General features: G+C 35.5%; 1 protein-coding gene across 2 annotated transcripts in view; it reads right to left on the bottom strand.

Annotated features, from left to right (window-relative positions):
* Positions 1-867: 867 nt before the first annotated feature.
* Positions 868-17,342, bottom strand: part of STYX (serine/threonine/tyrosine interacting protein) — a 43,338-nt gene continuing 26,863 nt past the window's right edge. For both annotated transcript variants that reach the window (XM_032344245.1, XM_032344246.1), the window contains 3 exons: positions 15,604-15,676; positions 6,375-6,468; positions 868-4,425 (listed from right to left, as the gene is read on the bottom strand). In XM_032344245.1, coding sequence (XP_032200136.1) covers positions 4,352-4,425; positions 6,375-6,468; positions 15,604-15,676 — 241 coding nt within the window. In that variant the 3' untranslated portion in view covers positions 868-4,351. The remainder of the gene's footprint in view (positions 4,426-6,374; positions 6,469-15,603; positions 15,677-17,342) is intronic.

The following is a 17,342-nucleotide window of genomic DNA, read 5'->3' as shown; positions in this document are numbered from 1 at the left end:
CCCTTCAGTGCCCTTAAGGTCTTCTCTTAAATCTTTCCCAGAGGAAATAGTCATAAAGTATAGTAATAAAAGTTGTGTCATTGAGCAAAATGGTGATCTATATTTAGCTTTAGTTATTAGCCAGAGTATGTTTAAAATTTTCTAAACCATACTGAGTAAACTTGAGTACAGAAAAAAAGCATAAAACATTTCATAATACATAAACTATTCTCATTTTAAAGCATTATTTGCTTTTGAAAAGGTTGAATGAAGTGACAGTTGTGATTTTTATCATGCCTCACATATTTTGTATATTTATATTTCCCTGACTCTTAAGATGCACATTTTACACTAACATTTTAGAAATCAGGATGCATTTTATGATCAATGGCTCGCCAGTTTATTCAATATTTTGCATTTTAGTGGTATGTAAAATAATAGTGTAGTGATAGCATCGTGGATTTGATGAAAAGTAGTATGTAGGTAGGCTGACAAGGAAGATAGTACTGTAAAAGCAAGAAGTATTTTTTCTAATGGGCTAGAAGCTGCTCTATGGATGACCTATATTATATTCCCTTTGCTTCAGACATGAATTCCCTTACTTCCAACTCCAAATCTGTTCAGCTAATCCTCAGAAATATTCTTAAGTTAAAATGCAGACCTTGCCTGGAGTACTGACCATTACTTGTGTGTCTGTGAGTGCGTGTGTGCTTAAGTGCTTCCCCAAGTCCCATGTTCATTCATCCTTCTTTATCTGAGGTAGTAAAACTGGGTTACTTTTACATAAAAAGACAACAATCTAAAGAAATTCTGAGGCATAAGCAGTATAAATGAGCATTTCAATCTTTTTGAGGTATAATGGCACAACAGTTTTAATACAACCACCAGTCTTCACAAAATAATTTTAATACTTTGTGCCTGGGCTAGCAGCATCTTGCACTGTGACATTCCTATACATACATAAGCATTTTATCCAAGTACAAATGTTAAAAGCAGGGTAACTTAAGCAATTGCCTATACAAAGGTAAATAGACACTGTAGGTTATTTTTCTTGAATCATTTTTGCTGCATAGTAAATTGCAATTACATGTCAGTATAATGTTACTGATCTATAGAATACACTTTGAACTGTGAGGTATGGCAACTCCCTATGAGAGAGCTAACATGTAAACCTGAATATTTTGATTTTTTTTTTTTTTAGCTGCCATGGATGGGTAAGACAAAAAAATCCAGCATTCAAAGATTCTAGAAACTTTCTAATCAATAAAAATAAAATAAAATCTTTTAGTAATTCTCAGCTATTTCCTATCATTTCCATATTGGAGCATTGTTGAATGGGCAAAGATAAAGTAAATACTGAAGTGAAGCTAAGTTTGTTATGGAAATATGGGTTAAACCAGTTATTTAAAAAAAAATCCGCCAGGTAACTGCTCATTTACTTTACATCAAGTTGAGATCCTGATATATGTATATATATCGATATATATATTTATATATATATTATATATATACATACACACATAGACACATATATATGCATCCCAACTTTATAATTCAAGATTGCAGTTAAATACTTCTAATTCACTTGAATTACCATGGTAATAAGACAATTAGAAACCTTATATTCTCTTTAAAAGGACATGCTTAACATTTTCTGACATTACTTCTAAACTCAGATGAAGCACAACTCCGCCCCCCAAAACAAATATTCTGCTTTAAAAGTTAAACACTTGAGAACTGGTAGCAGAAGCTATCCCAGTTTAACATTTCCACCACAGAGACAAATAAAAGTAACTGCTGTATAAACACCCAATGGATAAGAAATTAACATTAATTAACTAAAATTAGAAAGTAAGAATTCTGCCATTCTAGTTTGAATATTTTCAATATTTGTTTCATACTTTTAAAGTGGGACAGTAAAGAAGTTTTCCTGTTTTGCTGTAATTTCAGCTTAAATTCTTGCCCAGATTACATATTTAAAATTGGGTGCTATATCACTCATACATTATTTAAATGTTTTAGAAAATCATGATTGGTTAAATGTATTATATGTAACTATCACAAAACATTTGTAGAAATAAAAGGATTTCAGAAATGGAACCAAACAGAAGAAAGATTAGAAGAGCTACCAGAACTGGCTGAATATTAGGTGGAAGAATGGATCCAAGGTAAAACAAACTTGGGGTATTCTTACATGAAAAAAGAATAAACTTCATGTTTTGTCCCCATTAGTACTGTACTCAAGAAGATGATAGTCCCTTTTCCTAGTGTTCAAGAGACAGTCTTTAATATACAGTGCTGGGCAGGCACTTCAGTGGCAACATAAAAATTACAGTGGTTAGAAAAAGTGGAAGATTACCAGCTTTAAATTAATAAATGACCAAATCTGTATTTTTGGCCCAACTACTAGAGAGGATATGTGTACTTAAACTAATTTTTAAAATCTTAACTCCCTCATTTTAAAACCTAAATGTACTATAACAAAGATTCTCTTAAGCCGAGTTTCTGCCAAATGAAGAAGCATCATAGATACTAGATTGCATCTGGCACTTTGCCAAGTGGATTTTCTGAACACAATGCAAATCTTGACTCTACTAGACTACCACACCAAATGACTTAATTACACAACAGAATACAAGACTACAATGGGATTAATAATAGGCTGTTTTCAGGGTAGTAAAATAGGGGAAGGGAATCAGAAGAGGAATACCATCTGGGTCAACAGGAATTAACTCAATAAAGCAATTTTAATTTCCAATCTCCTGTTACGCTGGATTAAAAAAAAAAAAGCTCTTAACTGTATTATATTACATTGCAGGGAAAAAAGCAAAGAAGTAACTTCTTGTAATGGGTTACCTTGCATAGTACCTATTGGTACCAAGGGAACGTATGGAAAACCATTCCCATCAGTAAAGCACCTCAAGAGAGGACTGAGAAAAGTGAGATATAAACGAGTTTTGTTTGTGCTACCCTAAATCAACTATAAAAAGTTAAAAACACTCCTCTCCTTCCTCGTGGCATACTTAAAATAGCAAAAATGTTTTTCTTAGAACAATCTTTATATGTATAAATAAAAATATGGAGAATTAAGGATCCATAAAGTGACTTTGCTAATGCAAATTATGGGGGAAATTTGGATTAACTCAACGTGAAGAATTAAAACACTAATTTTAAATACAGTGAAGTTTCCCACAAACCACTTTCCCCAATAAATGCATCTTCAAAGAAAAGCTGCTGAGCCAGAACAACCTCACAGAATCATTAAGACAACATAAAATGAAGAAGTAAATGTTCCATATTCCAAATAATTTACTGAGGTTTCTTTAAACCTCTGTTTTAACTTAGAGTTAAGAAGAAAAAGAAATTACAGAAAAATGTTAAAAATGTTGTACTGTTCTACATACTAATTTAAAGGTGTAGATTTATTTTTTTATTGATGCAAGGCACTTTTCTTTTTTGGGCTTCATTTAGAAACAATGCTACATTGGTTACTCTTCTAGAACTATTTTGGACAAAGAAAAAATGGGCTAAACAACTCTAGAAAGAACAAACACAACATTTGGCTTTTAAAGAAGAAAGGAAAGTGACCCAAAAGTCAAACTCCTAGTTTTTTAGTATTACCAAGCAAAATGTCTTCCTTTGTTCATTAAACTTTTTTTTTCTATAGAATAAACAAATTAGGAAGAGGAATGGAAGCAATACTTGGATCATGTTAAAGTAAGAGTTAGCTAATGTCATGATTCAAAGATTATTAATAAGGTATTAAGTTTAAAAAAAATAAAAGGGTAATGAGGCTACTAAACTACACTAAAACAAATGTGGCAGATTCCTGCATTTGTTAATGTTTCCATCATAAAAGTGAACTGTAAAATTATTTTTAAAATGTAATATATAGAACACAAAATGAATTAGCAAACTTTAGGAAATTCTCGTTATAAATTACCCAGATTTTATAAACAAATCCCCCCTAACTTGCATTTTGTTTAAAGTAATAACTTTATATCCTACAAATAAATTTCAAGTATGAAAAGTGCATTATTGCAATAATACCTCTTTGCAAGTCCAAAATTCTTGGTTTATAATAAAACTGTAAAGTGTAAAAAAAAAAAAAAAAAGAAAAAAAAGAAAAAAAAAAAGGAAAAGAAAGAAAGAAAAAGAAGAAAGGAGTAAAACCATCAGTGCCATCTATTGCAGAAGTCCAACATCTTCTTAAAATGTTGCTCAACAAGTTGCAGAGAAACACGCCTGGAAGCAACATACAATTTAAAAAAAAAAAAAAAAGACTTGTGTTTTTACCATTTTACATTATTATTGTCTCTAGTATTTCCTCCTTCCCAAATAGAAATTCACATCCTCTCTAATGTTGCTCTAGTCAGCCATTCTGTGCAGTCGCCACTTGCATGGTTCCAAAATCATCTTCTTCTTCATGTGTTCTCTTCAAACTGCCTAAAAATTATTGCACAAATATAACATATAATGGGAACTTAAACTCATTTGTTAGAACATTATAGCTAGTAAAACTTCATTTTCAGCGTTACTATGTATACGCACTATGAGAATTCCATGACTGAATTTTTAGTAAAATATTAATAAAATCTTTTGTTATAAATTACTAAACAGCTTTTATCTTCATTATGGGATGTATTTCCCCTCTTGAGAATTAACTATGTCTTAGGTATTATAAATAACAATCATTCTTAAAACAGTTTGAAAACAGAATTGTTAGAGAGATAATGGTACCCATATGTTTGGTTACCATAAATTTTTAGCTACCAAAAACCTATAACAAAATTTAAGAGATTAATTTTGTATTTGTACAATTTTATTTTGTAGATATAATTGTCTTTTTGCTTTCATAGACACTGCTGAAAATACTTCTCCACTGAAGCTGTGGTTTTATGACCAAGAAGTCTAGAGCTGGAAGAAAAGATGGCATGCAGCAGATGAAGAAGAGATTTTATCTACTTGTTACATCACAGTCTGCTAGTACAGAAATTTCTCACATAGAATCAAAGGTATCACTATATGACCAATAGTTACAACAAAAAAATTTGAGTCTCAGTGAAGGAAAACTTGAGGGAACAACTAAACTGGCAAAAGATCTGCCATATTATCTGCCTAACAATGGCACAGACTTAAAGTTATGCCCGAAAGGTTGTGCTAAATCACGATAATAATGTTAATTCAGAGAGTGGATTCTAACATGAAACTAACATTTCACTGTTAATTTAAAAAAAGGGGGGCTATATGGTATCAAGACAATGGAATAAAGCAGAAAATATGCTAGCCATAAAGCTAAATACAGCTGCTATGCTGAATCTCAGATGAAATGCTGTATTTGCAATCTAAAAGAGGTATGAAGCATAAATAACTAATGCAAAGCAGAAAGTGAAAAGGTAAAAGTAAAGTTTTCTAGGAGTTTCAAATAACTAGGGATTGGAGGAAGATTGTTAATCATCATTTCTGTTGAAGGCATAACATGTAAACTAAGTTTTTAAGAGCAGAGTCACTGAATGCTATGCATTCTTGGAGAAAGGACACAAATGAAACCATTAGTTCAGTTTTCTGGAGTGCCTATATAAAGAGGAACACTGAGAGATACCAAGGTCAGAAACACCTTACTTACACTATGATGCTCTGTGTTTTCTTCTGTAGGAATTAAACAATGAAGGATTTTGTACAGGAAAAATACATCAGAATTATCTTTTATGAAAATAAATCAGGCTACAATGTATAGAACAGACCAAGTAAGAGTTTGGATAGGAGGTCAATATGGACCTGAAATAGAATGAGATTCCGTAAAAAAGAAAAGAGACAAGCAAGTGTAGCAAGGTCTTAGAAAAGGAAGATAGAAGATTTTGAGACCATGCCTGGATCATTAACTTTGAAAATACTCTTTTTGGGAGGAGGGGAAGCGAGTACTCTGACATAAGGAAGAAAGGGAGAAGGGATTCAAATATGATGAGAAAAATGGGTAGTTCACATTAGTCACCCAACTTAACCTGAAACACACTTTTATTTATTAAACAGCTTTTATTTTTATTAAGATCACCTGAGTGTATTTAGAGGCCCTTCTCCAGATCCCTGTTATTTTAATCTTTACAGCAATTATACTACTTAAAGACTTAAACTAAACCAAGGAGAAGTTTGATCTTCCAGCTAACATATTCTATTAGCCAGCTACAGTGTTGTACACACAGCAGAAGCTCAATATAATATACACATATTCTTTATAAAATTAATTTGCAGTTATCTTGTGTGAAATTCAATAATCTGCCCAAAGTTTTCTAAACAATTTAAACTGTTCAGTATAACTTGTAAAGAGCAAAAGTGCTTTCTACTTCATATCATCATCATTTCTGTCCAACCTTCTCCAAAATGACAAATATCCTTACCTGTGGGTCCAGAATGAACAGATAATGACCTTTCTATCTGGAGTGGTGACATCATCTGTATTGTTAATTTTGCTAGGTAGATGGCTTCATATTCCTGAAAAAGATTTAGTTAACTTGAATGTACATTTAAATTCTTGGGTACCCAAAAGAGTGATTAATGTGTATATTTTGGTATTGTTTATACTGAAATATCTGGTGCCATACTGTTGTAAGAGAAATGCAAGTTTAGGGGTACTTGGGTGGCTCATTCCATTAAGCAGTGGACTCTTGGTTTGACCTCAGGACATGATCTCAGGTTTGTGGGATAGAGCCCCACATCAGTACAGTCTGCTTGTCCCTCTCCTTCCCCCTCTGCCACTCTTCCCATTCCTCTCAAATATTTTTATAAAGAAGAAATGGAAGTTTAAAATTCCTATCTCTTAAAAAAATAAAATTCCTATCTCATACTTTCACATGTACTGAAGAAACTATATATCAAGTCAGGTTATCAGCTTGAACTAGGGTATCATATACTAAACTGATAGGCAGTATCTTTTCTCTGCCACTGGGGTGTTAGCTATATGATCTCTATTTCCTCTGTTAAAACACACACACCCGAACAACCCAAATAGGCAATCTCTTAAAATAATTGTAAAAATAAAATGAAATAAAATTCAGTAAAGATTTTATACAGTTGTAAAGTATTTTTAAAATGAGAGTACTATAAAGCATCTAATGGATTTAAATATGTATTTGGTTTTCTAATTCTTTAAAATTAATAGTCCTCTACTTCCAAAGATGGAAGAATAAAGGGATTTCTGTCCCTCTCCCCTTTCTGAGAAGAAAAAATAGAGAACTCCTTATCTGATGAAAGAAGGAAATATCCATTATTGAATATGAGAAGAATGAAAATTAGTGATTACAAATTGGTCAGAATAATGGTTACCTTTACAAAAGGAGAAAGAGTGTTGGTGGTTAGGAAGGGGTAACACAAGGGCTTTTGGGACCCTGGCATATGTTCAATTTCTTGACCTGATTGGTGGTGGTTACATGAATGTTTATTTACATTCCATGAATTTTCTGTATGTGTATTATATTTCACAATAAAAAAGAATTATCTTTAAATGGAACCAGACCAAGGTAGGCACACAGATGCCGGACTGCAGAAATTAGGCAGAATGGGTACACTTCAAAGCGCTCCAAAATAAGATGGTGGATCTAAGATAAAACTAACAAGCCCTTGCACAGTATTATAGGAACTACAAGTGGGCAATGTGGGGATGAGCAAGGGCGTGTTAAGGGAAATGTGAATGCCCACACATACCACTTTTACTAGCAGGGTGTAGTATAGTAAGATGGACGAGAAACTGGGTTGTATGGAGTCAAGTATCTGATCTTAGCTAAAAATAAAAACTAAACCAGTAATTATCAAGCCTGGCCATACCTGAGGAACACCCGAGGAATTTTTTTTTTTCTTTTTAAAGATTTCACCTATTTATTTGTCAGAGAGAGAGAGCACACAAGCAGGCAGAGGTGGAGAGAGAAGCAGGCTCCCCGCGGAGCCCAAGCTGAAGGCAGGCGGCGTAATGACTGAGCCACCCAGGAGTCACTCACCTAAGTAATTTTAAAAATATACATATGTGTTCAAGTCCCACCCCTAGTGATTGTCATTTAATTGGTTTAGGTTAGGTTCCCCTGGGCAGTTTTTTTTTTCTTTTTCTTTTAAAGACTTTATTTATTTGAGAGAGAGAGAGTGAGAGAGAGAGAATGAGCAAGAGAAGTGGGAGGGTCAGAGGGAGAAGCGGGCTTGACTCGAGCCCGAACTCCAGGATCATGACCTGAGCTGAAGACAGTCGCTTAACCAACTGAGCCATCCAGGTGTCCTGTCCCCTGGGCAGTTTTAATGTGCATGCTGTTTACCAATACCAACAAGAAAAATGTGTGACCTAAGAGACTCTGCTTCTTACTCATTGAGTTAAACCACCAGAGAAAAGCGCTGGTGAGAAAGACTTCCAAAACGAGTGGGAAATTAAAGCTATCTGCCTTCCCCAACCACTATCCAGGTTGTCTCCCACCATTCCATTTTTGGGCAAATAGCTGTTCTAAAAAGAATACTTTCAGTTCAGAGATGACCAATAATCAAAAAGGAATCATTGTAGGTTTTAGCATAAAGATATCACAAGGGGGAAAAAAGCAACTTTACAACCAAAAGTCACATTAAGAACAGTGTCAAAACTGTACCAAGAAGCAGATGAAAATGATTAATTCTCCATGAAATCAATGAACAGGGCATTTCTTTCTTTTTTTTTTTAAGATTTTATTTATTGAGAGTAAGAGAGAGAGAGAGTGAGCATGCAGGAGCAGGGGGGAGGGCTAGGGGGAGAAGCTGACTCCCGCTGAGCTGGGAGCCCCATGTAGGAATCAATCCCAGGACCCTGGGATCATGACCTGAGCCAAAGGCAGATTATTTAACTGACTGAACCACCAGGTGCCAATGAGCATGGCATATCTGAAATGAGTTGAAAGAAATAAAAAGGACTCATGGAAGAAATGTAACAATGAAAGAGATGACATACCAACTATCAGCTCAATGGGAGAGAAAAAAAAATAAAAGCACAGAAATAATGAATGAATATAACAGAATCAACAGAGAACAGACCAACTATCCAATCCTGGAATAATATAAATTTTCCCTTTTCTCCTTGAAAAGGTCCAAACTGCAAGTATGCTATACTTCCTATCATTTTAGAAAACAAACAAAAATCCTCCTTCATAACCCTAGTGTCCTCTCTACCTATGGTCACTTGTTTCTCCCTTTGAAGTGTAATTCCTAGAATTATCTATTCTTGCTGTTTACATTCCTCTCTTCCCATTTTCTCTTGAACTCTGAGCAATTATGTTTATTCTCCCCCTTCCATAAAATGTTTGTCAAGGACACCAATGACCTCATGTTCCTAACCTAATGTCAATTCTCAGCCCTTATCTTCTTTAACCTATTATCAGCTTTTGATATAGTGAATCACTCCCCATTCTTTTTAAGATTTATGTATTTATTTTGAAAGAGAGAGTGGGGGGAGGGAGTAGGGGAAGAGAAACTCAAGCAGGCTCCCCACTGAATGCAGAGCCTGACATAGGGCTCAACCTTATGACCCATGAGATCATGACCTGAGCCAAAATCAAAAGCCAGGTGTTTAACCAAATGAGCCACCCAGGTGTCCCCATTCCCTCCTTCTTCAAACACTTTCTTCACTTGACTTCCCAAACAAGCCACCCTGATTTTTTTTTCCCTATCTCACTGGCCATTCTTTTCAATCTCTTCTACTAATTTCTCATTTCCCCACCCTCTACATGTTGGAGTGCATTAGGATCTGTTTTGAAAATCTCTACCTGCACTCCCCTAGTGATCTTACCTAGTCTCAGGGCTTTTGACAGCATCTATATGCTGATACTCCTTAGATACATGGTTCTTTTCCATGAACTCTGGACTTACATACCTGCCTACTGTCCAACGCCCTCTCAACCTTAAGATGACCAAAACTGAACTCAATTTTACTTCCTTCAAACCTTTTCATTCAGTTTCTCCCACATCTTCCAGAAAGGCTTAAATCCATCCTAATCTCCTCTCTTCACATCCAATCCATCAGCAAATACTGTCAGCTATACAGTCAAATAAATTCAAAATGTGATCTCTTCTCACCTCTTCCCCTTCTACCATTTTGGTCCAAACTAACATTTTGACTTGTAGGGATTTGGGGTTAAGGGCAGAAGCAAGTTTCCTGTTAGAAAGCAACAGCAATAATGTAAGTCAAAAGAAAATTAAGGAAACAGGCCATGCAGATATTTGGGGAAAAGCATTCTAGGTGTGGGGAGATATGACCAAGTGCCAGGACATGAGAACATGCAAGTATTTTCAATCAATTTTGAGAAGGTCAGTGTTACTAGAACATACATAGTAAGCAAATGGGATAGTAGGAGATTAGAAATGAGAGGTAAAGAACTACTTTATGTAGAGATTTATAAGCCATTATAAATATGGCCTCTGGCTTTTAAGTGGAGGAGGAGATTCTGCCTATGGTGCTGAGTATACTGTGTTGAATACAGGATACTGTAAATTTCCTAAGAAATACAGACTTTAAAACACAAACTGATTTGAATAAATGGAATATATTCTTAGGAAGACTAAAAATGTAAAGGTGTCAATTATTTTGAACTGTGAACATAATAAGAACTTAAAAACTATAGGGCTCTTTCCAGCAAAGTTCACAGCTAAAAGTAAATGTTAAGAACTTGCCAGGAAAATTCTAGCAAGAATATTAATAAGGGAATCTTGAGTTATGCCATAAATTATTTATATAACAACACAGCATTTAAAATTGTTTGATACAGTTACAGTATTAAGCAGAGCAATGGAACAGAATACAAAGTCCAGAAACAGACCCAACTATAGATCAGAATTTGTTATATAACAAACACAGATTACTGTGTTTATTACTGTGACAGATTACTTAATATACAAAAAGCTCTTATAAAACAAAGAGAAATAAGACCAACAATCTGATAGAAGAATGGGCAAACCACAGCAGTAGACACTTTGATCAACATAATGGCAATGATCAGAAAATCTGATAAAATACTTTTGGCTATTGATACTGAACAGGAACTATTAGGAAACAGGTACTCCTTGTTTCCTGGTGGTTTACTTATTTCAGCCTTTTTTTTTTTTATAATTTTATTTATTTATTTGACAGAGATCACAGGTAGGCAGAGAGGCAGGCAGAGAGAGAGGAAGGGAAGCAGGCTCCCTGCTGAGCAGAGAGCCTGATGCGGGACTCAATCCCAAGACCCTGGGATCAAGACCTGAGCCGAAGGTAGAGGCCTTAACCCACCGAGCCACCCAGGTGCCCTTATTTCAGCCTTTTAAAAAAGATTTTATTTACTTATTTGACAGAGAGAGAGAGAAGCAGGGAGCACTGAGCAGGGAGCCTGATGTGGAGCTTGATCCCAGGACTCTGGGATCATGACCTGAGTCGAAGGTACCCACTTAATCGACTGAGCCACCCAGGGACCCCTATTTCAGCCTTTTAAAAGACTGTTTGGTAACATTAAATTTCAAATGCCTCTGATCTGGCAATACCACATTATACATATAATCATACAGGTACATCTGCGATGTACCTAGCAGTATACGTCTCCCAATATTATTTATAATCAAGAAGGGCTAGAAATAACCTAAAAGGTTTATGTATATGGAATCGTATGAAGTTGTGATGTATACAGATTTGTACATATGCATATGAAAAGATTATGCAGTTAGACTTGAATATACATTGCTGGATTTTTAACATGCATTTTTTAATTACTTTTTCAAATACAAAAATAAATGTAAAAAGACAATGTTTTTACATCTGAGCCAGAAGGCAGACACTTAACCAACTGAACCACCCAGAGGCCCCTGAGACAATCCATTTCATAACGTTCTTGATGTCTCAATGTGAGACATAAAGGACATTCTTCAATTTTTGACTTTCCTTCTTGGAAAAAAATAAACTAGTTTAATCAGATATTTCACACAGGTTTATCTTACTGTCTTTTGAGTATATCTTCTGCACCACAAAAGTTGAAACATGGATGGGTAGATAGGGTGCCTAGATGGTTCTGTTGGTTAAGCATCTGCTTTCGGTTCAGGTCATAATCTTGGAGTCCTGGGATTGAGCCCTGAATTAGGCTCCCTGCTCAGCGGGGAGTCTGCCTCTCCCACGATCCCTCCCCACTGCTTGTGCTCTCTCTCACTCTTGCTCTCTCTCAAATAAAAATCTTAAAATCTGAAACACAGTAAATATAAAACACATAAAATAGCATATAATTATATGTGTGTAATCAAAAAAAAATTGAAGAAATTTCTATCATTTATTTTTTCATTTTTTAATCAACATATAATGTATTACTGGTTTAAGAGGTAGAGGTTAGTGATTCATCAATCTTATATAAAATACCCAGTGCTCATTACATCACATGCCCTCCTTAATGTGCACCACCCATTTACCCCATCACCTCCACCCCATCCCCTGCAAACCTCAATTTGTTTCCTATGATTAAGAGTCTCTTATGGTTTATCTCCCTCTGATTTCATCTTGTTTTATTTTTCCACTTCTTCCCCTATGATCCTCTGTTTTGTTTCTTAAATTCCACATATCCGCGAGATCAAGGTAACTGTCTTTCTCTGACTTACTTCACTTAGCATACCATCTAGTTCCAACCATGTTGTAAATGGCAAGATTTCAATTTTGATGGCTGCATAATATTCCACTTTTATATGTGTGTGTGTGTACATGTATACACATCTTCTTTATCCATTCATCTGTTGATGTGCATCTGGACTCTTTCCATAGTCTGACTACTGTGGACACTGCTGCTATAAACACTGGGGTTCAGGCGCCCGTTTAGATCCCTATTTGTATCTTTAGGGTAAATACCCAGTAGTGCAATTGCTGGATCATAGGGTAGCTCTATTTTCAACTTTTGAAGAACCTCCATACTGTTTTCCAGAGAGGCTGCACCAGCTTACATTCCCACCAACAGTTTAGGAGGGTTCCCCTTTATCTGCATCCTCACCAACATCTGTCATTTCCTGACTTGTTGATTTTAGCCATTCTGACTGGTGTGTGGTAATATCTCATTGTGGTTTTGGTTTGTATTTCCCTGATGCTGAGTGATATTCAGCATTTTTTCATATGTCTGTTGGCCATTTGGATGTCTTCTTTGGAGAAATGTCTGCTCATGTCTTCTGCCCATTTCTTAATTGGATTATTTGTTCTTTGGGTTATTATTTGAGTCTGAGTTCTTTTTAAAAAAAAAAAATTATTATTTATTTATTTGACAGAGAGAGACACAGAGAGAGAAGGAACACAAGCATGGGGGAGTGGGAGAGGGGGAAGCAGGCTTCCCACTGAGAAGGGAGCCTGATGTGGGCCTCAATCCCAGGACCCTGGGGATCACAACCCTAGCTGAAGGCAGACGCTTAACGGCCGAGCTTAACAGCTGAGCCACCCAGGTGCCCAAGTTTGATAAGTTTTTTACAGATTTTGGATACTAGCCCTTTATCTGATTTGTTATTTGCAAATATTGTCTCCCATTCTGTCAGCTGTCTTTGGTTTTGTCAATTGTTTCCTTCGCCGTGCAAAAGCTTTTCATCTTGAAGTCCCAATAGTTCATTTTTGCTTTTGTTTCCCTTGCCTTTGGAGAGTGTCTAGTAATAAGTTGCTGTGGCCAAGGTCAGAGGTTGCTCTCTGTTTTCTCCTCTAGGACTCTGATGAATTCCTGTCTCACATTGAGGTCTTTCATCCATTTTGAGTCTATTTTTGTGTGTGATGTAAGAAATGGTCCAGTTTCATTCTTCAGCATATGGCTGTCCAATTTTCCCAACACCATTTTGTTGAACAGACTTTTTTTCCATTGGATATTCTTTCCTGCTTTGTTGAAGATTAGTTGACCACAGAGCTGAGGGGCTATTTCTGGATTCTCTATACTGTTCCACTGATCATGGTGTTTGTTTTTGTTCCAGTACCATACTGTCTTGATGACTACAGCTTTGTAACAGAGCTTGAATTGTGGATGGAATTGTGATGTCACAATGTTTGGTTTTCTTTTTCAACATTCTTTTGGCTATTTGGGGTCTTTTCTGGTTCCAAAGAAATTTCAGGACTATATGTTCTATATCTGTGAAAAAAGTTGATGGTATTTTGATAGGGATTGCACTGAATGTGCAGATTGCTCTAAGTAGCATAGACATTTTAACAGTATTTGTGTCTTTCTCAATTTTTTTCATGAGTATTCTACAGTTTTGAGTATAGATTCTTTGCCTCTTAGGTTAGATTTATTCCTAGGTATCTCATAGTTTTGGGTGCAATTGCAAGCAGGACTGGACTGACTCCTTAATTTCTTTTTTCTGTCTCACTGTTAGTGTATAGAAATGCAGCTGATTTCAGTGCACTGATTTTATATCCTGCCAAGTTGGGGAATTCCTATATGAGTTCTAGCAACTTTGGGGTGGAGTTTTTTGGGTCCCTTCCAACCTCTGGCCCCAGAGCCAAAAGCTCAGGGCCCCACTCAATGAGCCCTCAGAGAAAAGCATAAATCATTCCTGTCTCCCTGGTCTCCATCTGTATTCTGTGTTCACCCACCATGTGACTAAGTGTTTCTATCTCAGACCATGACCTGTTTCCAGCATCCCAACCCTGCAGAATTCTGTGGTGGGCTATTGTGCCACTGCTCCCAGGAGAGGCAGGGGTGTCTTGCCAGTTCTGCAGCTTGCTGGGCCCCTGCTTAAAAAGCAGTCACCTAACTGAGACATGGTTTGTGGCTCACTCTTCCTGATTCTGCCCACCTCGAGGTTTATTTTCCCATATATCCTCTCAGATTCACTTCTCCACACCTCCTACCTTGCAGAAAGTGGTAGCTTTTCTATTTATAGAGTTGTAGCTTTTCTTAGATCTCCTGTTGAGTTCGCAGGTGTTCAGAATGATTTGATAGCTATTTAGCTAGATCAAACTAGGGTCTCCTACTCCTCCGCCATCCTGCACTCCTCTAATATCAAATTATTTTATCTTACATTTAACAGTGTGCCTTTAACCCCTCTTTCACAGTAATGGCAGCTTTTAAGAAAATACTTAAAAAACAAAAAAGAAAATACCTTTAACTAGAAATATAAACTTGAATAAAAAAATCCAATTAGGAGGTGCTTTAGCTGGCTCAGTTGGAGAATTGTGCAAGACTTTTGATCTCAGGATTATGAATTTGAGCCCCATATCGGGTATAGAGATTACTTAAAATAAACAAACTTAAAAAAAATAATAATAATGAAAAAAATAAATTAAATTAAATTATGGAAATTTTTAAGTATTTAAGGTAAATTCTATGCGTGCCTGGGTGGCTTACTCAGTTAAGCATCTGCCCTCAGCTCAGGTCATGATCTCAGGATTCTGGGATCAAACCTGTGACCAGGACGGGCTGAGCAGGAAGCCTGCTTCTCTCCCTATCCCCACGCCCCACTCATGCTTTCTCTTGCTATCTCTCTCTCTCAAATAAATAAAATCTTTTAAAAAAATAAAATTAAAAAATTAAATTCTATTAATTAATTTAATTTTAATTAAATTCTATTAATTTTAAATTAATTCTAATTAAATTATGTAGACAAAAGATTTTAATTATCCTCCTTTCTGACTACTTTAAAGAGGAGGAACAAAGAAGTTACCTGAAGTTGATGGACAAATCCAGCATTAGGATTAATGCAAAATCTTCTTTCTTGAACATAAGCAAATGCATCTCTGAAAACAAAAAAAGTAAATTAAGGTGACAGTATTACTTCATGAATTAATCTCAATTTTTTTAGTATTTACCTAAAATAGGAACTTATCCAAAAATTTACCTAAATAGGAAATCATAATCATAAAACTTGTGCTACAGAGAGGTAGCAAGCTATAGTGGAAAAATCAACAGGATGGGCAGATGAAAGATCACCATCCCTCTATTTACCAGCTCGTGTTCTAAGGGAATCTGCTCAACTTTCTAAGCTTTATTTTTCTTGTCCATAAATTGGGGTTTATAATAATTCCTATTTTGGAGGGTTATTATGAAGATGGGTGATTTTAAGTATAAAGCACTTTGTATAGCATCTATGACATAGTACGTGCTCAAAATTTTATCACTGTTTAAACAAGAAGTGTATCTACTTTCTTGTGTTGTTGTGAGGCTTAAATGAGATAAAGAGCCTGGAATAGCACCTAGCACATAGCAAAGACGCAATATATGGAAGCTATTCTCACTATTATTACTGTCAAGACACCAAATAATAAAGAAACTATATAAAACAATCTACCAAGCATTAAATAAACAAAGCATCTGTATTCAAATAATATTAATAACTGATATTTTAAAGCAAAATTTCCATCAAAATTTCAACTTAAAGGATACCAAACAAACTAAACAAGCATTTGAAGGTCTAGCCTGTGTCAAGAATGTGGATCCAATGCTGAACGCAGTTCAAATGAAGAGAGTTAACAGGGAACATGGTATAATGATGCATAGGTTGACACAGGCATACCATGCAAAGTTTCATGGCTATGATAAGAATTATTAAGGATCAGGAACCTTTAAGAGCTTTTTGGGGTAAAGTAATTATTTAATCAGATTTACCTTTTGAAAAGATCATTCTAAAAGTAGTGTGGGGAAAAAAAGACTGGAAAAAGAAAGAGTACCTGAAACCACTAACCACTGTTAGAATCCAAGAAAGACACAACTGGAGGTGGGATTAAATGATGATGAAGAGAAAGAGAGAGATTCGAGGTATATTTGAAGACATAAAGGAGACAGGATTTGTTAATGGGTAAGTTTGGGAGAAGAGCGTGAAAGACAAGGAGCTGTCAATGATTACAAGACTTCTAACTTGTACAAGATACACTAAAAAAGGAAACTCTGTACATTGGCCAGGTATTTGTTTTGGGGCTCTTTTTTATCTAGGCAGTATGCTTGGAAAAGTTGATTCTGGTTAAGAAAGACCACAATGAATTGTGAATAGAAGTTGAAACAAGTTCTAGATAATTTTTGATCCAACTACTGTTAAAGGAAAATAAATTAGCGTTTTAAGCAAGGGAAGCATAACATCTGTGTCTTAAGAGTTTTTAAACTTGGGTTAAACAATTCTCTTGCAGTAAATAATTAGTTTTCCATAATTATTCCCAACTATAACTGCCTTGGCATTTTAATAACATTTAGCACTACTTCTGTAAAACCACAAAATATTAGCCTAAGTAGATCTATTCAAGGTAGATGAGCTATAAAGGTTAAGAGACTAATCATGGAATACAAGAGCCTGCCTAATCAAGATGAATAGATGACAAAATCAGGGTATCAACTTCAAACTCCCAAACTGTTTCCATTAAGCTTCATTTTACTGAGAATTTAAACTGTGGCTAGGTTTCAGAGTACTTTCTT

Source organism: Mustela erminea, chromosome 5 (assembly GCF_009829155.1).
Source record: "Mustela erminea isolate mMusErm1 chromosome 5, mMusErm1.Pri, whole genome shotgun sequence".
NCBI lineage: Eukaryota > Metazoa > Chordata > Mammalia > Carnivora > Mustelidae > Mustela > Mustela erminea.
This window is presented reverse-complemented; position numbering and strand designations above follow the sequence as displayed.